Source organism: Lontra canadensis, unplaced genomic scaffold, assembly GCF_010015895.1.
Source record: "Lontra canadensis isolate GAN:19392208 unplaced genomic scaffold, GSC_riverotter_1.0 scaffold40, whole genome shotgun sequence".
Taxonomy (NCBI): domain Eukaryota; kingdom Metazoa; phylum Chordata; class Mammalia; order Carnivora; family Mustelidae; genus Lontra; species Lontra canadensis.
This window is the reverse complement of record NW_022631034.1, coordinates 17,118,432-17,140,356: the sequence shown is the minus strand read 5'-3', so window position 1 is coordinate 17,140,356 and position 21,925 is coordinate 17,118,432. Positions and strand designations below refer to the sequence as shown.

Below are 21,925 nucleotides of genomic sequence, written 5' to 3'. Positions count from 1 at the left end.
ACCTTTCTCAGATATTTCAATTCCCCTCTCCTTGCCACCACAGCCAGTAGGGAGTCTCGTGTATAATTCTTAAAAATTCAGATGTTTACCTTTGGAGACGCAATAATCTCTTAAGTAGATTTCTTGTTTTTAAAAGATCTGCTTTTCTAGAATTTTTTTCTCTTGCAATTTAATTCTATTCCTTCTTTTCTTTTATGGATTTTGGAGCTGTTATAGCAAGAGGAATAAGATTAACCTTAGAATGCCTAGGTAGCCTTGAGGTTTCATTAATTTTTTATTGTGCTTAAGTGTAGCCATAACACATAGCCAAAATTCAAGTTAATTTTTTATTTTCAGTGTGTGGTTTCAGTTTCATTCAGTCTGGGCAGTGTGAAGCAATTGTGTTCATTTTTTTAAATAATGGAATTATAGTATTCTGGGGTGCTTTAACACACAGAGGGTGTGGCTCCTTGGAAGAATTCCTGGCAAGTGGCTCCAGAGGCTACTTAGTAGCTCCAACCTGCTTCCCCTGGGAGACCTTGACCTCTGGCAGCCTTTGATACAGTTCTCCCTGCTGAGGCCCTCCCTCATTCCTGCTGTACCTGCCTGTGGGAACAGTCTGATCAGCATTTCTTTCATCTTTGGTCTGTTTTCTTTTTTCCCCAGCAAGATATTTTATTGTTCATATTAAGGAATTATATCTCTGTCCACTTTCCTGGATGTTAACAACAAATTTAGGACTTTGCAGATTATTATGCAGATGTGTGTGTGTGTGTGTGTGTGTGTATAATAATACATATTTTTATTTATGTAGCTGCAGATTATTTTGACATAATATATGTTATTACTGTTTGCCTATGTTCTTTATCCTGCTTTGATTCTGTATGATTCTTTGTCAGTGGTTTGCTGTATTTTCCTATGATTTAGTGTCTTGGTAGAGTAAAAAGAAAAAGAATCTCTAGTTTTATTTTTTAGAATTATATGAGAAAAATAGGATTCACAGTTGCTTTTATTTTGTAGATAACCTCACTGGTTTATTTTTTTAAACAGACTAGGATGGGAGATAAGTTGATCTAACTTCAGATCTCAATTCTACCTCTTGGCTATATGATAATGGGCAGTAGTATCTCTACTTCTCTAAGCATCATTTTTCCCACATTGTAACATGATTTGGAATTAATTAGCATGTGAGAGCTCTAACATAACACTGGACAAGTAGGGAATAACTCTTCCTCACACAGCTCCGTGACTCTTGTCACTGACTATATTTGGATTCAAAGTCATATATGATGAGGCCTGAGTTGGAGAATTTCTCTCTTTAATATTAGGTCACATATGCATAAGAGACAGCACAGAAATGATTTTGATGGGTATCTCTGATAATCAGTTTGATTACTACTGCCTGAGTATCTGGAGCCATTTTAAGATACTAGTCTTTCCTTCTCAATCTCTCTTGCTCATAGGTTATCTCTGATGCTGAAGAAGATGCTGGAGAACTGAGTAGGGAGAGCATGTGGGACCTTTCCTGTGAGACTGTGAGAGAGCAGCTTACCAACAGCATCAGAAAACAGTGGAGAATTTTGAAAAGTCATGTAGAAAAACTTGATAACCAAGGTAACTTACTGTCTTGGTGCCTGCAAAGTGAGTTGTGACACTCGGTTCTTAATTTCAGTCACTTGGAAAGTCACGTCAGGGGCTCAGACCCTGAAGTACTGGAGCTCAGTTTGGTGGTTTGATAATCAAGCTTCTATCTACTTCTGGAGGGAGGTTTGAACCTCACTGAGAAATACTTTCCCCTCAGTGAATCTTTCTCTGAACCATCAATTCTGAGTGCAACGTACAATTGAATAAGGTGAACTGATCTTACCGATCTTGGAAATTAAGAATTATTATTCATGATATGGTATAAATATGAGCCTTTTGCTTATTATTCCTAGATACTTGCATACTCCTGGTTCCTACTAATTTATTTTTAAGTTACTTTCAGAATAATAGATGTTTAATATAAAATATCAATTAGGAAGTATATGAAGTAGAATATTCAGGTTTCTGTTTCTTGTTCATGACACTTAACAGTTTGGTGCTTATCTTCCTGGATTTTCCTGTAGGCATTTACAAAATATATATTTTTTGAAGATTTTATTTCTTCATTTGATAGAGAGCACAAGCAGGGGGAGCAGCAGGCAGGGGGAGAAACAGACTCCCCACTGAGTAGGGAGCCCAATGTTGGACTTGATCCCACGACCCTGGGATCATGACCTGAGCCAAAGGCAGACACTTAACTGACCGAGCTACCCAGGCACCCACAAAATATTTATTTAAAAATATATAAAAAACTGGGATGCCTAGGTGGCTCAGCTTCTGACTCTTGGTTTCAGCTTAGGTCATGATCTCAAGGTTCTGGGATTGAGCCCCATGTGGGGCTCTGCACTCAGTGGGGAATGCTTGAGATTCTCTCTCTCCCTTCTCCCTCTGCCCCTTCTGCTGCTCATGCACATGCACTCGCACGCTCTCTTTGTAAAATAAATAAATAAAATCTTTAAAAAAATATATATATATATATAAACAGAAATTGAACATTACATATTTTTTCTACAGTGCTTTTTTCATTTAACACTGTATTTTAGACACCATTCCCTGTCACTGCAGATAGTATAGATTTACACTGATGAATGTATTCTTAATATTTATATTTGTTAAAGTTTGCATGCTTTTAAATCAAGAAAAAGTTTCTGCTCAGTAAATGAAGTCTGTTGAAAGAAAAGTTATTCTAAATGTCAGAAGTCATAAAATCACTGTCAATTGTCTTCAGTAGTAAAGAGTAATCAACATTTTATGCCAAAATTAATTTACATGAGATTTTATTGATGTCAGTCACCATCTCTTAGTAAATGGCAAGTCTTTTTAGTCTTTGTTGAATAGGAATTTGCAAGCTTTGTAGCACTGCATTGATCTTTGAAGAAGAGTCCAAAGTAGTTTATGGATTTGTTAATTATTTTTCTCTTTTGTGAGTATCGATTGTCCATTATTTTAAGATTTTATTTATTTGAGAGAGTGAGCAAGCAAGCGAGAGAGAGCGCGCACGAGCATGCGCTAGCAGGGTGAGGGACAGAGGGACAAGCAGACTCTCTGCTGACCAGGGAGCCCAATGCAGGGCTCGATCCCTGGACTCTGGGTCATGACCTGAGCTGAAGCCAGATGCTTTTAGGTTGTCCAGTTTTAATTAGGACAGTCTTGGGTAAATAGGGATTACAGGTTAAATGTTCATAGTAGAACTATTAGTAAAGATATCATTTTAGTCCAAAAATAGTACGAATTTGTAGTTGTCATGAATCCCTTATAATAAGTTGCTTTGCTTTTTAAATTTTTCATAGTGCTAAAATACTATAAATTTAGTTGTATTATTATAGCCTGTGACATTTTTAAAGGGCAAAGGGAATAAGTACCTTTTAGGAAAACCTATGAGAGTCCAGAAAGAGAAGTTCTGAGAGCCTTGATTTTTAACTATAATTCAAAAAAGCACCATAAACTGAGTGGTGTAAAAACCTATATCAAATGACTGGTTTTATGTTAGTTTCAAAGGTACACCTAGAAGGTTTTAACGATGAAGACGTCATCTCACGACAAGACCACGAACAAGAAACTGAAAAACTCGAGTTAGAAATTCAGCAGTGTAAAGAAATGATTAAAACTCAGCAGCAGCTTTTACAGGTTGGTGTGAGTTGCCTTTTCAAGCTGTTTTCCTGTGAGAGTGGTCAGGATTTTAACTGAGCCTTGCTAGATTGTTGCTCCTGCATCTCAGAAGATCTGTAGCATTGGTCGTTTTTCTGCTCTCAGCTCAACTCTTGGCTTGCTGACAGGTACAACGCACGCTGTTCCTCAGGCGGGACTTTGCCAGCTGGAAAATGAGAATCCTTGCTTGCCTTTCTGGTTTTTCATCATTTCTGTCCTTCCCTGAAAGTTTGACCCTGCTTCCCTTGCTCTAATTTTAACGGGGAGCATTGCAGGGACCCCCTGGAACTTACTATGTTTCCAAATTTAATAGCAGCAGCTTGCTACTGCGTGTGACGATGACACCACTTCCCTGCTACGAGACTGTTATTTGCTGGAAGAGAAGGAGCGCCTCAAGGAGGAGTGGTCCCTGTTTAAAGAGCAAAAAAAGAATTTTGAGAAGGAAAGACGAAGCTTTACAGAAGCGGCTATTCGCCTCGGCCTAGAGGTATTTTCAACAAGTAGCTTTCCTTGCAGAGCTTTGGAGAGTTCTAGGGAGGCGCAGCAGACTGCATCCAAGTTCTGCCTTTGGTTGGTTGTTTGCTATCCGGTGTTTGTTTTTTCCAAGTATTTTACCAGTGATCTTATAACTGGAAGGGATTGTAAGCACGTGAACTACTTTAGAAGGGTATCGTTCTGCCTTTACCAGATTTGGGAATTGAAACTTTTCTTTTTAGAGAACCATAAGCATCCATTATCCCCTTTGGGTGGGCTTTCTACTAGTGAGTGTTCAGCTTCCCACAGGAGATCTCTCTTGGACACTTGTGATATGGCCACTGTCAGTAGCTACAGCATCAAAAGACAGTGCGACTGAGAGCCTGTTTGTTGTTTAGGAAGTGGGGGAGGGGAGTATGAATGGAAGCTCTCCCCCCCCAACCCCAGTGATATGTGCATACCCCTTCTACAGCTCGCTTTTTAACTGAACAATGTGTTAACCTACATATTTCCCTTTCAAAAATTATAGAAGTAATGTGTTGAACATGGTTTCAAAAATAAAAACCCGTATAAAAAGCCACAAAGTGAAAAAATATCACCCATTCTTACCGCCAGTTTCATTCCTCAGAGGTAACAACTAACTTGTAATTCTTCTGGGAAGTACAATTTTCACTTTAATACACTTCAGCCTTTTCCCCTTGGTAACAGTCTGTTGATTCCCCTGCTGTGGAAGATAAGGAGTTTCTATCCTTATCATACCTCCCATCTACACTGTTCCTCACCTAACTATATATATACATATATTTGTAAATATATGTATATATATAGTTAGGTGAGGTTAATAATTTAGGTGAGGTTACTAATATGATGAAGTCATATATATATATATATATATATATATGTCTTATATATATATATATATATATGACTCATCATATTATTAACTTTTTTAACCTAACTTTTTAAAAATGGTTTCTTATGGTTGACTTTTTTTTTCTTTAACTATTATATTTAATGTTTCCATTTCATGTTTGCTCCTCTTGAGACAGTGTCCGTTTATCCCCTCAATGAAAGCTGAAATTCTTGGAGTCATCCTTGTTCCACTTCTCTTGTCCCTCTCCTTCCCAGTTTTTGTCTGTGCTTTTCTTTTTCATGGTCAAGTGTTAGCCTGTGAAGTAATCCAGGTGTAAGTACTTTGGGCAAGATTGAGACTTAACACTTGAAAGAACACTGACAACATTGTGATTCTGTAAATGTTCATTCTCTAACCTAGTAATACATTTGGCCACATGGAAAATATTCCGTGTTACTAAGACTGCTGCCTGGAAGAGAATCTTTCATATATCCCTGTGTAGTGAATCCCTTGACTTTCTTTGTACCTTTATGAATTCCTGACTCACATTCAGCTTATGTCTCATGTTATCTTCTTTCTTGGGTTCCTTTTTCAATTTGCTATATTACCTTCTTGAGTAATTTTTTTCGTAAGTATTGTGTGAGTGAAAAGTATACTGAATTCTAGAATATCCAAAAATAAATTCGTATGATTGGTTTGGCTGGATACAGAATTTAGTTTCCAACTTTTTCTCTCAAAACTTTGAGTTATTCCCTTTCTTCGGCTGTTTGGTTTTACTAGTGAGAAGCCTGGTTATTATATAGCCTACTTATACAGTACTTTGTGGATATCCTGCTTTGTTTTTGCCTTCTCTCCTTCTTTTCTCCATCTTTTTATCTTCTTAAAGTTCCAAAATTTTACTAGGATATATCTAGGCGTAGCTCCTTTTCAACCTCAAGACACTGTATTTCTTCCATTTAGGGATATTTTTAGTTCTGTATTTTTTCCTTCTCTAACTTTTCTCGCATTCTGGAATGCTTTTACTAGGCAAATGATTGGCCTCTGACTATATCTATAGATTAACTTTATGTTCTGAATTCAGGGATATTTTCTCACTTTTAACTCTTCCCTTCATCCACTGAGTTTTTATTTTAGATTTGTCTTTTTTCTTGTGTCCTCATTTTTTGCTTTTCTTTATATAGCACTATATTATTTTACAGATGTTCATAAATCTGATCATTTGTATCAGAATTTTTTTAAAAGGGCCTCTTGAACTATCTTATCTCTGGTCTAGTCTCTTTATTTTGGCTATTTTTCTCTCATGCCCTTAGTTTTCTTCAGATGTCTGGTGATGCATGATTTTGTATTGAATTTTGGAATGAAAGACTATGTTCTGTTTAAAGTAACTAGCATGGAAGTCCTCCACAGCTGTGAAAATCTGTCTCATCAATAGCTAACTTTCTCGGAAAATTTGCCCCAGCATTTTCTCCTAACTTCAGGGAACCTATTTCTGGGTCTCTGTCTCCCAGCCTGTTCCAAGAGATACTCTGGTTACTTGGTGTCCTGTTCCCAGCTCTCTGTAGGAGAACCTGTCTGCCTCTGGGCACTGGGGCCATTGGGGCCAGGGAAGGATGGGAAGGAATCCTGAGCGACCTGAGGGCTGAGGGAGAGTTTAGGATTATCAACTGTTGGAAAGGGGAAGGTCTGACATGTGCCCTCTTGTGGTTTAGTGGTGATGGCTGCTGGCGCTGATGTAGAGGCTGAGAGCAATGCTTGGTAAAGTTAGAGCTCCTTTTTCTCAAGGGATTCATTTGCAGTGGATATTTTTCTGTTGTTTGTAATTCTATATTTATAATGTTCTGTATGTTCAGGAGTTTAGCTAATATGCTATGATTTTTGTTTTTGGATTGTCCATTTGAGTTTACTCAAAACATGTGAAAATAGTGATGAGTTGTTTATTAGGTGAAATGGGTGATTTTTTCTTTCTTAAATATAATTTACTTAAATAAAATTTTTCTTAGTTTTCTAGGTTAATTCATTTGACTTACAAAATCTGTATGATAGCCAGAAAGCAAACACCAACAACTACAGAAGTCATGGGAAATGCCAACAATGTGAATGTTGAAATATTGATCAATATTTCTTTGGTTTGCTTGTTATGATAGAGAAAGGCATTTGAAGAAGAAAGAGCCAGTTGGTTAAAGCAACAGTTTTTAAATATGACTACCTTTGACCACCAGAACTCAGAAAATATGAAACTTTTCAGTGCCTTCTCAGGAAGTGAGTACTTCATTAACTCTTTAATCAGAAAATGCATGTAAATAGATACTGTCCATTATTAATAGGCAACTTTGGAGATCACCAAATATTTTTAAAAACTAGATCCTTAAATGTTTATGGAATATGCAGAAGAGATGGTGAGATTAGCTCAACCGGAGTCAAGGGCTAGAGGGGCCACCCACCTTAACTTGTTCTACCCCAGACCTCACCCCCTGCAGAAGATCATCATAGTTAGTACCCTTCACCTTGTTGATAACTCACCGTACACACTTCCTATGTTCTTTTCTTTCTTTACAGGTTCTGATCGGGACAGTCTAACAGTGCACTCGAGACCACGGCAGAAGAAGCCTCACGGCGTGTCTAACGGATCTCTGATTTGCGCATCCAAACTTACTAAGTCTCTTCCCGCTTCTCCTTCTACTTCAGACTTTTGCCAGACACGTTCCTGTGCGTCTGAGCATAGGTACTGGTCTGTAGGTGATGTTTGCATGTTTCTGTCCCACTGCTGGAGTTGCACTGCTGAGGGCAAGTTGGCACTTCCGTGGTGTTAGCAATGGTAGTGGCTTTGGAGAGGATTTAGTAGGTTGATCATTCGTTGTGCAAGTATTTATTGGGCGGCCATTGTGTAAGGACACTTGTTAGGTGCTGGGAAGACAGTAGTGAGCAAGTTAGACCTGGTCCCATTCTGCTGGGAGCGAAATCATATGATGTTATTCCTTTCACTTCACATCCAAAGTACAATTTAAAAAACAGTCTTATTTACAGGAATCACTTAGTATTTTGAATTCTTTAATTTTATTAAATAGAAGGATATTTTCATCATCTTTGTAGAATATATATTTTAAAATTTCTTTTGCTATTCCCATTTTATTGGTGTTGAAGGGCAAAGAACTGAGAAAAATGTCCTCATAGTGATGGTAAAAATCTGTGCTCAAGGATGACAGGGTCACAAAAAGTTGTTCCCGAACCCCAGGAAACCCATATATTTCTTTTCTTTTCTTTTCTTTTCTTTTTTTAACCCATGTATCTCTATTAACTGATACGTTTTGGTATTTTTCTCTGTGTCAAGTTGTTAAATCACCTTATAAGGTGTAAAATCAACATTTTGCTTCCAAGGTTAATTAGCTAAGCACATAGAACATTCCTAGTGAGAGAGGAATAGAAAAGAGGAAAAGGATACCTTGGAAAGTGTGGTGGTGATCTCTTCTCTTAACCAAAGTGGGAGATGGTAGCATGAGGGCCGGTGTGTTTGGCAGGTTCCCTAGAGAGCAGGGTTTGGAGCTCTGGTATGCTTGACCTGTGGTTGTGAGAGGCTAGTCTGGACCTAAGTGTTGAAGAAGCCCATTAGCCCGTGGATCAAGAATTTCAGAATGAAAATATGAAGCTTAAAAAGAATAAGACCCTGTATATATTGTTGATTTGTAAAAAGAGTAGGACCCTAAATATTGAGGGGCCAGAAAGAGCGTGGGAAGAGTCCTCCAGGCAAGTGTTCCATCTGAGGCGGAACACTGGTGTGTTTGTGGTGTTTAGTGAGCAAGACCAAGAGGGGAGAGGGATGGTGGAGGGTGGGCAGGCGTCACATCCTGTAAGGCCTTGGGTGAGCAGATGAGGATACCAGCTTTATTATGTAGAAGTTCAGGTATCTACAGGTGTAGAGAGGATAAAGTCATGATGCCCTGTGTACCCATCACCCAGCTTCAACAATTATCAACTCGTGACCATGTTGTTCATCCATAACCCCATTCTGCTGCCCCCACACACATGCACATACTTGACTTCTCATTTGTGAAGTATTTTAGTCTGTATTTGTAGGGTCGGATTATTGTTCTGAGGCCAACAGGAAAAGCATTGGAGATGGGTAAACAGGAGAGTGAAAAAAAAAATCTGTTTGAAAAGGTGACTGTTTTCTTATGTGGGAAAAAGACTGTAGGAGCCCGTGCTACAAGCCAGGAAACACAGTTAGGAGGCTTCTGGGGAGTCACAATGAGATGGTCACAGTTTAGGCAAGGGTTGTAACATGAAGGCAGACATGATGGGATTTGGAATATATTTTGCAGTTAGAGCCAACAGATTGACTAATGGGTGAGTTTGGGGAGTGAAAGTTTGATTTACAATAAAAAAATACTATAAGTCAGTATTGTCTTATACAGAATGTTATTAAACTCCCAGATTTGACCAATCAGAACCACCTGTATAAATAACACAGATTCTAGTTACCGTTTTCAGCTAATGCGTTCTGTATCCGAGAGAGAACATAGCAGTTGCCTCGATTATTTTTATGTCTCTACAATTCTTACTTTTTAATCTAATTATTTTTAGTTAATAAATATTTGCATTAATAATCCTTTAGGACATTATTTTGTGCTAATAAAGTTAAGTCCAGCATTTAGTACCTACATCACAGGGTGTTAGGAGATTTCAGTGATGATACATTTAGAGCACTTAAAACAGTACTTGGTCCATTATCAGCCTTCAGTAGCAGGCTATGAAAATAAAAATACATGTAAACATATATGGATTATAAAAGTGCTTTTCTCCTTCATGTATTCTGAGGGCTAAACAACATCAGTGACATAGAAACAATTTTTTCTTATGATTTTTATTTATTTATTTGACACAGAGAGAGCGAGAGAGGGGACACAAGCAGGGGGAGTAGGAGAGAGAGAAGTAGGCTTCCTGCTGAGTAGGAAGCCCGGTGGGTGCGGGGCTTGATCCCAGGTCCCTGGGATCATGACCTGGGCAGAAGGCAGATGCTTAACCACTGAGCCACCCAGGTGCCACCTAGAAACAGAATTTTAAGCATAAAGAAACTCCATTGAGCTATTCATGTTCATGGTCATTGGCCTCTGAAGATAAAACACAGAATTGAGTTACTCGTTATCAGGAGAGAAGCTGTGGAGCTTGACATAGTTCTCAAAATTTTAAGTTATTTGGTAAATTTGGACTCCTTGCTCCTGAAGCACCTTGGATCTGGTTTTGTAATAAGATTATAACAAAATGATAGGAGTATTTATAGCTAATTTCTACATCAACAACCTCATTGCTTCTTCACTGTGGAATGGAAAATTTTACACAAAGTAATTCAGGTACGAAATTACAGAGAAAATTTAGTTGATCATTGAGCTCATTTTGTCTGAGATGGCAAAGTTTCCCAGGGCTGAATTATAAACAAGTTCTTTTTTTCTTTTAAGTACTGGCAAATAAGCGTAAGCAAAATTTTTAATTGTTTTGGGTTTCGATTTTTAGAATTAAAACAACTTATTTTTATTTTTATTTTTATTTATTTTTTTTTTAGAATTGGCACATTGAGTTTGAGTTAGTAAGCCAAAGTTACAAAAAATGCATAGTTAGGGGAAAAAAATGTACATTTGTGGAAAAAATTATATAGGATATTTAGTTGGTAAAAATGTTTCATTTGTTGACTTAACTCCTTAGATCTGAAAGTAGTCATTTAGGCAGATTTTTTTTTTCATTTAGGCAGATTTTTTAAAAAGATTTTATTTTTTATTAGAGAGAGAGAATGGGTGAAGGGGTAGTGTGCAGGGACAGAGGGAAAAGTAGATTCCCCACTGAGCAGGGAGCCTAACCTGAGGCTCCATCCCAAGACCTGGGATCATGACCTGAGCCGAAGGCAGATTCTTAACCGACTGAGCCACCCAGGCACGCCAGATTTTTTGTTTTGAGGTTGGTCGCAGAATACCTCTCAGATTGTGTCATTGAAGGGTAGCAGCTGTGTCTGTGTTCAGACACTGAGATTGTTACCCCTGGACACAACTGAGCATTGGTGTAAGCGCTTAATGTGTGTTAACTCAGTTCCACCTGCCCCTATGAGGTAGATGCTATTATTATTTCCATCTTACAACTGAGGAAGCTGAAGAAACAGTGACTAGTGAGCTGAACAGGCCAGCAGGGATGAGCCTAAACCCTCTGACTTTAGAGTCTCAACTCCTTACTGCTTGTGTCAGCACTCGTTAAATAACTATGCAGGGCAATGGCTGGGTGGAGGAAAGCTTGCATGAGCAAATGGATGTGTGAGGAATAAAACAAAAAGATTATTAAATAGTGGCAGGAAGACAGGGACATAAGGATATATGAGCTTTCAAATTCCTCACGTTCTATCTTAGGCCTCAGCTGTGTAGAGAACTTCAGAGTAGACCAAAGAAATAAATAAGTAGATGGGTAAACAGATAAAAAGGTAGATAGATAGGCTAAAAGTGATAAATTAGGACGTTTTGAAACACTTCTTTGTTCCTAATCTGTGTGTCCTCAGATTTTACTTAGCATAGGACAAGGGGAAGTTGGAATTTAGACCTTCAGGCAGAGCTTAAGTATAAAAGAAGGAGGAGATGATTATTAAGATCTCTCTCTCTTTTCCCAACAGCTCCATCAGTGTACTGAACATAACTCCTGAGGAAACTAAACCAAATCAGGTTGGAGGAGAAGGTACAAGTCAGAAATGGAGCACTGCCCCTGGATCACAGGAAGGTTGCTACAGTGGCTGCTCCTTGACCCACACGAACTCCCATGTAGAAAAAGATGACTTACCTTAGACGTGCAGCCTGGGCTTGTTCTCACAAACACGTTCACCAGATTGCACATCTCAGCTGAAACAGGGTGTGTCATAAAGTCCGTCGTCTCTGATAATTTAAGATGGTCTGAGGTGTTTGTTTGGACTTTCCTGTTCCTCCCCCAAAGAGCTAAAATGTTGAATCTATTTAAAAGGATATAAAAGCTTTGGATATGTATTTTTAGTAACAGAAGCATCTGGTTCTGTGAATAGAGGAATGTATATGTTTGGATGGGAACAGAAGCACTAGAATGAGTTTCCTCTTATAGGTATTAAAAAATAGCACTTTTAGGAAACCGATTATTGTAAATGTTTAATTTTGTCTCATATGTAGTTGGCATTGGAAGTTTAGCCTTTACTTGAATGTACACTGTAGATTTTTAACAAAGCAAGTTCTATATTTATTATGTTTAGTGTGATTTGAAATTTCCTCTTTCATATGTTTTAAATAAAGTGAAATTTATGTATGTTTTGTACATAGATATACATGATTATGTTAAGAGGCTTTAAGATTTAAAAATTTTACACATCCATAATTATAGTATTTCATGCCAATAAATTTTTTTTAGTGGTATTCTGTTTACAGATGTGTTAGAGCCATTGCCACATTATGTTTAAGAATTTTTTGAATGCATCTGAGCAATAAATACTCAAAAGCTGTTCCATGAAGCTGACTTCTTTAGATAATTATCACTAACATTACATTTTTGAGACCTCTAGAGCAGCAGACTTTTATATATTTTGGATATTACAATTTTTCGAAGAACTTCTGATAGGTAGGAGAAGCAAGACAACGAAAGTACCTCGGATAAAACAAAGAATATTGTTTTAAGATATTTGGGGTGAGAGAAGATATTTAAGGTACCTGAACGGGGATATTTTCTTTACTACATGAGGACCAGTCCCGCAACCACAACCTCGGGCTTGGTATAATTTGGGGTATGTGCTGCTCATGATAAATCTGACAATGTGATAAGCACCCAATTTTGTCTAAATACATCCTACCACTCTGGACAAACTTGAGTCCTCTCGCTTTCAGAACTGCTTGCGTGTTTCTGCATGTTGTTAGTGATGACGATACTTGTAGGCCCGGGCTCGTTCCCAGAACTTGGACGGCAGAGCTTCGGTGCCGAGCCCTGTGTGCGCATAGAAGCCTGCACAGATCAGCCCGGCTCGAGCCTGCAGGGCTCACCTGCCTTCCCATTCTCTAGTGAGTAGTCAGCCACAGACATAACGCACCCTGTAGGGCTGTTCTGTTTAAATTCAGCATATGAAAAATGGTCTTATTTTTGTCCTCCACCCACTATATAGGAGTTCGTGTAGCAGCAACCATTTTTTTCAGGGCCGAGAGACTATCACTGAGTATCAGACAAGACATTAGTGAAACTGCCTGTAACTCGATAACCACATTTATAGTCTCAAAAAGCTGGCCCTTAAAGGCAAAGCAGTTACTCACAACCTTCAGTGTGATGCACGGTCACTTCTTCACAGTATTAAATATTAGAAATGACATAAAATTTCCAAGATCATACCATATCCCAAAAGAAGAAACAGCTGAGCTTTAATTTTTTTTTTTTAATGATTGAGCAGTCACATGATCAAAGAAAAGCAATCAAATTTTAAAAATAGTCCATGATACATTTGTCAGGAACTTTTTTGTCGGGGGTTTCCCTCATAAACTGCCAGAAAAGAACACTTTCGTGTTTGAAGTAAGTCTCACTCTAGGGAATAGTGCATTCCATGACAATGGATTTTTACAAAGGAGCATCTATTTTTTGTAACGTTTCCATTTTTTAAGTTGGTTGCATTCTCATATTGGAAGGAAAAATTCCCACTTACTTTGAAATCTAAGATGTGGGGAAAAAAATACAGTGAAATAAAAGCCCGGTTCATTGTACTTTTGATCAGAAGTCTGCACAGATAGCTAGAAATTGTATGTTTGACCTGGGAGCATCCATTTTGCTTTACTGTAAATTCCAACTCCAAAGGGATTCCCAGTCACACTAAACTTCCCAGATTATGGGAATGGTTTCTATGTTGGAAAACTCCCGACTTCACACCTACAACTCCTGGGATTTTGCTTTCCTTCCCTTTCTCTGGGTATTTGCAGTGTACTTAACAATCCAGCAATGCTGCGGTCTAACATTGAGCCATGATTCAATGATGGTACCACAGGGAACCTTAGCTTTCAAGTCCTCCTAATACTCTTAAACGTTTTCTTGTTCATCAACATGTAAATCCGCAACCTTGCACCTCATTTGTTTTTACATGCCATCCATTTTGAATTCCTTTTTTCATTTTAAATTTCCAAAGGATAAAAGCGGCCATGAAAATTAAGAGAAAACTTGTATTTCCTACTCCTTAAAATTTTTTATCTTGAATTTATGATGATGAGAAACTTAGAAGAATCATGATACCAGAAAATTAAGATTAAAATTTAACTGAATAAGTAGGTGTTGGGTTTTTTTGGTAGAAGCAATGTAATACATATTTAGATTTGCAGAATAGTCCACAGCAATTGTTTTCCCTATGGTATAATTAAAACACTTGCTATTTCAAAAGAGTTCCATGTTTCCTACCTTAGCTTACCAGACTTGGGTTTAGGTTTGTAGAAACATGGCTATTGTAGGAAAACACGTTCCGTGCTGTGTGATGGTGCTAGGAGGTCTTAGGTGTGTATGACCAGAAAGTGTAAGCCAGCAAGCCCATTGTGTGATCGCCCTGTTGTAAGATCTTCAGAGTCTGTTCCTAGGTTGAGTTTAAGGTAAGTATGGGTCACCAAGGCTCGTAAATTACACTTTTCTCTGTATTTGTCCTTAATTTGTATCACTGTTTTCCTAAGCATTTATGAAGTACCTGTAGTATGTCAGGACTTACTGCTATGTTTCTAGATAGTTAAGTGCGCACACACTACCACTGCGAGCCTCTGAGTTGAATGGGAGACTGGCTATTTAAACCTAAACTAGAACAAAGAAGGGGACATGCCATTCAGGCATTTGGTCTTGTAATAGAGCCTGGACTGATTTTTCTGCACATGACAGTGACATGGCTGGGCAGTTAAAGTCTTTACATTATTTCCTATGGAACGTACTGTGTAATTTATCATTTTGTTTTGCTGGGTTTTCATTTTGTTTTCTACGATCAGAATACTGTCCTGCAGGGATGCCTGGGTGGCTCAGTTGGTTAGGCGTCTGCCTTTGGCTCAGGTCATGATCCCAGGGCCCTGGGATTGAGTCCCAAATCGGGCTGCCTGCTTCTCCCTCTCCCTTTGTTGCTCTCCCTGCTTGTGCTCGCTCAATGTCAAAAAAGTAAATCTTAATAAAAAAAATACTGTCCTGCAAAGCAGTGTAAGATTTTTCTCCCCACAAGAACATATATTACTATCTAATAGAAAATGCATTTGCAAAGATTTGGGATGTGTTAAGGAAACTAAAATAGATTATTCTGGTTCTTTTCTAAATATATTTTTCAGGAGGGATACAAAAATGAAGTGGACTATTGATAAATTATATGATAAATTTAAAAACTATTTCACTTGACTGGATTAAGATTTTATATTCTTGACATTTACACATAAGTGAATTCAGAGGATTCAGAAAGTACTGTAAATGCCAGTAATAAGTCCCTGGTAAAGGTCCACCTCAGTCTTCTTATATTTAAGATTCAGAAATATTTGTACCTAGTAAGATGCTTGACACATGGTAAAAAGATAATTTGTTAACAAGAAATAATTTAGCACATTGCTTCACTGGCATAAATACACTATCAGATTTTCAAGAGTGTAAGAACCTTGTTTTATAATTTGGCAGGGGGGGTTGGAGGGTGGGAGTCCTATTTCCAAACCCATCTAGCTTAGTTGTTTGTGTAAACTATTTAAGACAGAATGGGCCATATTACAAAAAAACAAAACAACAAAACCCCACAAAATCAGTGTGGCTCAATCCAAAAACTCAACTCTTGCTCATGAAATTCTTGCTGATGTGGGTGGGGCAGTCTTCCTCCATCTTCACGTGTGCCATCCGGAACACAGGGCCTCCAACTTTGTCAAATCAGGAAAACCGCAGCCTACAGGTGGTGCTGGGTGTTTCTACAGACCAGACTGAAGGAGACCTGCTTTACACCTACATGGCTTTGTCCAGAACCTAGACATACGGAACCAGCCTAACCTCCCCTGAGACTAAGAGGTATGGACCACGAAGCCACGTGCTGGGCGCTTGACGGTTTGCACCTGATGCAGGTACATTTGATAGCTCATCCCTTCGGTCGTTTACTTAAATAACTGCCGAAACCTATTACCTGGTGCGAGGGATTTATCACTGATTACGAAAGAGTCAAATATTCTTAATTTTGGAAAGGAATATATTTTAAGGAATGTATTTAAGGCTTCTTTTACCTTCTCTAAACTTTTCATTATCATGAAAAGTCCTGAAGTGTCCAGATGGTAGTTTTACAGGTACTAAAATGTTCAACATTCACGTCCTCTTTTGATTCCTTGAATAACAATATTAACCTTCCTATTTTTAAAGAGTTAGTAACAGACTCAGAACCTAAGACACACAGCTGATAACTGGTAAAATGGGAACTTGAAACCCCAATCTTTTGATCCCTAAATTTCCAGCTTATTCCAGGCTGCTACAGTGCCTTTTGGGATCCCTTTTTAAGTGAAATTGTTCGGTTCTTAATCCATAATTCGCCACTATAATTTTCTGCACTAAAGGTATTGATCATTCAGTCTGGGTGCTAGGCTCAGTCTTGTTTTAGGGTATAGTTATCATGATAATCCCATTCAGAATTGAACATTTATCTTTTCAAGACTGGGGCATTAAGGATCTTAAATTGAAATAGTTCATAGGACATAATAACCTAAGGGCCACTGAAAAATCCCAAGATATACCTAGACAACCTGCCCTTTCTGCCCTGTCTTTGTTCACTCTGGACTCTGTTCGTGTGCCATTTCCCTCTGTGACCACAGTCACAATGACCAGAAACACTGTGCACAAGTAGTAAAGAGAATTTTTAAATGTCACTGTGTGGTGAAATGGGCATTGGGGTGCAGTTTTGTTTTGTTTTAAGATTTTATTAATTTGACAGAGCACAAGTCGGGGAAGCAGCAGGCAGAGGGAGAAGAAGAAGCAGGCTCTCCACTGAGTAGGGAGCCCAACATGGGGCTCAATCCCAGGATCCTGGGATCTTGACCTGAGCCGAAGGCAGATGCTTAAGGACTGAGCCCCCCAGACGCCCCTCGTGGTGCAGTTCTAAGTAGCAATGGAGCAAAGCAACGGGAGCATCACACAAGGCCCTGTCCCAGCTCCTCCGCTCCGCCATCTTGGCAGGAACGCCATCACAGTGGGCAAATACATGAAAATGATTGTGTTAGCACAAACCTTTAGTTATGGTCCCTGAGGTTGAATCTTCACTTTTTACATGCCTCAAGATCTTCTTTTGGGGGTGACAGGAGTGGGCTTGACTGGGCCTGGGGTCACCATCCCAGCTGCTAGACTGCTCCACAAAGGGTATAACCGGCAGTTCCAATGCCATGGTCACAGCAGACTTCTGCCTGAGCCTGGCTGTAAGTGGTGGAAACCCAGTTGGAAGTAACTTGATAAAAGGAGAATTTGGCAGCTTGTCTCATAAACCACCAAAGAAACACTGGTGACGTGCCCCAACAGAACACGATGCCAAATCCGTGGTTGGAAATACAGGGCAAAGGGTCCCTCCTATCAGGAGAAGGGGCTGGCAAGGCCGGTGGAGGCTGCCGGGACCCCAGGCCCATGTGAGCAGAAACCCAGTCCTTGAGACCAGGCCAGTGGTTCTCATCCACAGCTATGTGGTAAGAAATAAGTGACAGTAGGGTATTAATGCTTGCAAATTCCTTTTTTCGGTGTTCCTTAGAGCACATTCAAGTATTCAAGTATATCCCTATTATCCTTCCCACAAACTGCACTTCATTAGGTCTCTTGAGAACAACAGAGGCCTATTGGGAAAAACACTAGCCTGGGCAGCCAGACTGCAATCAAGAGAGGGCCCCTGGCACTGGGCAGCGCTGCCCACCCGAGAGACAGTGGCACGTGTAAACATGATCCCACGCTGCCTATGGGCTGCCCCTGTTGGCTGGTTTGCTCTAGAGCAAGATGGTTCTCAACCTCCAGGTTCAAGTTCATCACTTCCACCTCAAGTTCACAGAATATTCTTCCCACTGAAGTTTGAAAAGAGTCTTCCAAAACTTTTCTCCTGGCCTACGTTTTCTCCTGGAACTCCTCGGAAAAATAGTCTGACCCATTGCTGGCTGACCCCTGGCAGTGGGAAGAGATCTGAAATAAGGTCCCCAAAGCCAGGCGACTGGGATTCTATTGTTGACTTTCTGGAAGTTGCCTGTGCAGGCTACCCTTTTAGGAGACGCCAGGGCACAGTAAAGCGAGAAGAATGGGGGCAGTGGTGTGATGGCAGGTGACAGGAGCAGCTCTGAGGATTACACCCTTAAAGCCTACTTTCTGTTCTGTTGATATGAAGAGGGGAGAACAGGACTCTGTCTGCAAACATTCACCTGTGCAGAAGTCCTCTCTTCAGCTCCCAAAGCAGAGTGTGCTTTCAGAGGCTGACCTCACATCACGGAATTGGCTTAATTTAAGATCTGGGAAAATGGAGTTAGCTTCTGCAGGAGGCTGGTTTTCTTCTCTCCCCCAGGGTAGGGTAGTACTTTAGGATATCTCTGTGTTGGCAGAGTCCTCTGTGCCAGCTGTCACCTGCAGTAGCTAGAGAAGACACTCGGGTGGGGAGGGTGTCTGAGGGGCCTGCAGCAGAAGGGCTGGGCCCCAGGGTTCCTGCAAGGCCGCTGGAGCTCTAGATGCAGGTACTGGGCATCTGAACTCCTCCTGGAACCTGCAGGCCCAGGGAACGGGAGCTGCAGCCTACGAGAGTCAGCCCTGGACGCAATGGATCACTTGCTGGGGGGTAAAAAAAAAAAAACTCTTTCTCCTCCGCACCTGGGGACTTAACTTTTTCTCTTTCAAAGAGAAGAAACCCAATGTGAAAACTCTTACTTTAGGTGAGTTACTGAAAGAGGCAAAAATAAAATCCCCAACAGGATTCCAAAAGAATTCTCATTTCTTCTTTTGTTTGTTTGTTGGTCCTTCCAGGGCACTGTATTTTCACCTTGTCCTGTCCCCCAGCCGGCATTTGAAATGTTTGCAGTTCCTGCGTTCAAGTTGGAGAACCTATCGCCCCTGTCCACAGGCATCCTGGCAGAGAATTGGGTGCGGGGAGGGGCAGAGCAGGGTGCCCCGGCCGTCCAGTTTGACCTAAAAGGGGTCGGTCTGCTGTTTTGGGATAATACAATCAAATGACGCTACCGGAGGCATGTTATTCTCTTCCGTTTGAGTGTGTACTCTACGAACAGCCAGTGTCTGTGGTAATAACAAAAGGATAAGGCAAAGTATGTGATGAAACATTCTTACCATTGGCTCAGCCAAGTCAAAATCAGATGCCCATCTTCTGTGGGATCAAGATTAAATATCCAAGTCTTACAGATTCCTTCTGTGTCCTAACCCAGCTCAGGGCCCCATCTCTGAAACTGATCAAGAAAGCAGCTGTGTGCCTACCAGAAAGTTCAGTCTTCATAAATAAAGTTCAGGTCAGAGTATCTCTCCCAACAGTGTCTTATAGAGATAATCATCCCACCAGTTCCGAGAAATGTAGAATCTTCATTTCAAGTGACTCATTTGATATAGAAGCAGCCTATTAAGTTGTCTATTTTGAAATCTCAGTGTATAGAATCTTCAAATGGCTTATATGAGTGTCAGCTCTGTTACGGCATGTGAAGAGCATTATTAAAAAGATTCTAAATGTATAAAGAATAATGGGCTCATCCTCCCACTCCTGAACATTTAGAGCAGAGTCTGAGATCCTCTACCCCTTTCTCAGTGTCTCCAGCATGGGGATGGTGTCACACCGCACAACAATTCCAAGAAAACACTCCTTTCCCATCTCCTGCTAGAGATGGTACAAGGGCGGGTTGGTTATGGACTATACTCCAGTCCTGACCCTGTCATGGCCAAGCTGTGTGCCCTTGGGCAAGCTGTTCAACCTCTCTGAGCCTTGTTGTTGTTGTTTTTTCAACTGCACAATAAACGATTCCAGCTCAGTCCTTGATTGACAAGATTGAGACAGTGCCACTAGAAGGATCATCTAGTTCAAAGTCTCCTCCATCAAGCTGCCCATACTCCTAGCTCAGAGGTTTCAACATTGATGCAGGACCATCAAACAAGTTGAGAAAATTTGCAAATGTAACTTTAAGACTCTTTTTGGGGCCCAACAGCAAACACGAAACATAACCTCTAGTTAACATTACCATTCCCTGCTAGAGAGGAACAAACAGATTAGGAGAGGTCAGATCATCTACTTCTAAGAACATTGCTAGTACGTAGCATAAGAACAACCCAGGCCTTGTGGCTCAGTTGGTTAAGCGTCCGTCTCTTGATTTTGGCTCAGGGTATGATCTCGGGATCATGGAATCGAGCCCCACGTTGGGCCTCGGACTGGGGAAGGAGCCTGCTTAAGATTCTATCTCTCCCTCTGCCCTTCCCACCTTTCTATCTAAAAATAAAAATTTAAAAAAGAACCCAGGCCTTTAACTCTGGGTATTACAGGTTTTCTACCTGATTCCCCAGAAGAGAGAAGACCAGCACGGCCCAGCCAGCTTACCCAGTGTCCCCTAGGAGGTGGTGGCTTTTACTCCCTGAAGCTTTTATTTTCACCGGGCAGAACGTCAAGGGGGAACTCAGCCCTTTTTCGCGTTCCCACGGGGGAAACGCTACCAGGCACTGCTGAGCAATACGGATATCACGAGATTTTCAGTTCGAGGTGAGATGAAGGCCAGAGGATTTGACCTTGTACCCCCATGCCCCACAACATCCTCGCCGCCACAGACTGGGCTCCTACAATGCCCTCTTTCGGCCTCAGCCCCAGCCAAGTAACCCAGAGAGGGAGGGAGAAACACCTACAATGCAGAATGTAACTCTGACGTGGGTTCTCTACTGCAGTCCGACAGCCAGCCACACCCAGGAGAGAGACAACTTCCAAATTCCTGTAAAGGAGAGTCTTGCTTGGAGGCCCCAGTATGGCTGGAAGGCGGTGGGAGTTGCCTTGAAGCTGTGTTTGTAAAGCAAGCACACTGTTTGGGTGATGTGAGTGTATGTGGAGGAAAAAGAAGACAGAGAGACTTCAATGTTCTGCCAGGTGCGGGAGATGGGCCCTGAGACCTACTCCTGCCCTACGGAGCTCACAGCCTAGAGGCAGGAGACCACCCAGGATGAGTCAAACAGCAACGGGAGAAGCCTGGGAGGAGGTGCCAGGCAGGAGCTGGAACCACACCACATGCCATGGAAACTTCTAGTTAGGTAAAGCCAACAGTGAGACGGATTTTCCTTTCCTCCCCACCCCACTGGCCACTGCCGCCTACTTGCTCCCTGTAAAACAGCAACTTTAGCTTATGGGCCCCCCAGCTGAGATGAAAAAGACAAGCTTCCTTGGGGCTAGATTAACCCATTTATCAAGACAAGAGGCAGCCACGCCTGGTTTTTAAGGGCAGGAGGCCCTTACTCTCTGCCCTTTGGCCTTTCTGTCTTCTCTTCCCAGGGCCAGTTCAACACCAGGCCTGACCTCTCAAACAGCATTGCTCAGTTTAAGTTCACACTCACCATAATAGACACTGCTGGATACAGGAAAAAAACAAAACAAAACACTAGATGAAAAATACTTTAGCGTGTGCTTATCTTTGAATGGTGAGAAAGTTTATAATTTTCTGCGCTTTCAATTATTTTTTCAATGAGTAAGCATTCCTTTGGAGAACAGAACATAATTGGTGTTGCAAACAAAAAGCCAACATGAGTGGAAGGAAATATGGATGGACAGGCAAGGCTGTGAGAAAATGGAAACCCCAAACCAAACCAAACCAAACCTCAGAAGACAGGCCAGGTTCCCGACGGGAGCCCCGTTCCTCTGCATCCTGAATTCTCAAGCCTGCAGCCCCTCCTGCTGCCGCGCTCTGCCCCACGGGCCCGCGT

At 40.7% G+C, this 21,925-nt stretch overlaps 1 protein-coding gene across 7 annotated transcripts in view; it reads left to right on the top strand.

Annotated features, from left to right (window-relative positions):
• SSX2IP (SSX family member 2 interacting protein) overlaps positions 1 to 12,533 on the top strand; it is a 48,327-nt gene extending 35,794 nt beyond the window's left edge. For 4 of the 7 annotated variants that reach the window (XM_032870260.1, XM_032870264.1, XM_032870262.1 and 1 more), the window contains exons 9-14: positions 1,443 to 1,593; positions 3,554 to 3,690; positions 4,025 to 4,198; positions 7,183 to 7,297; positions 7,595 to 7,760; positions 11,679 to 12,533. In XM_032870260.1, coding sequence (XP_032726151.1) covers positions 1,443 to 1,593; positions 3,554 to 3,690; positions 4,025 to 4,198; positions 7,183 to 7,297; positions 7,595 to 7,760; positions 11,679 to 11,847 — 912 coding nt within the window. In that variant the 3' untranslated portion in view covers positions 11,848 to 12,533. The remainder of the gene's footprint in view (positions 1 to 1,442; positions 1,594 to 3,553; positions 3,691 to 4,024; positions 4,199 to 7,182; positions 7,298 to 7,594; positions 7,761 to 11,678) is intronic. The other 3 variants (XM_032870265.1, XM_032870263.1, XM_032870266.1) reach the window with 2 other exon arrangements.
• The last annotated feature ends 9,392 nt before the right edge of the window (positions 12,534 to 21,925 follow it).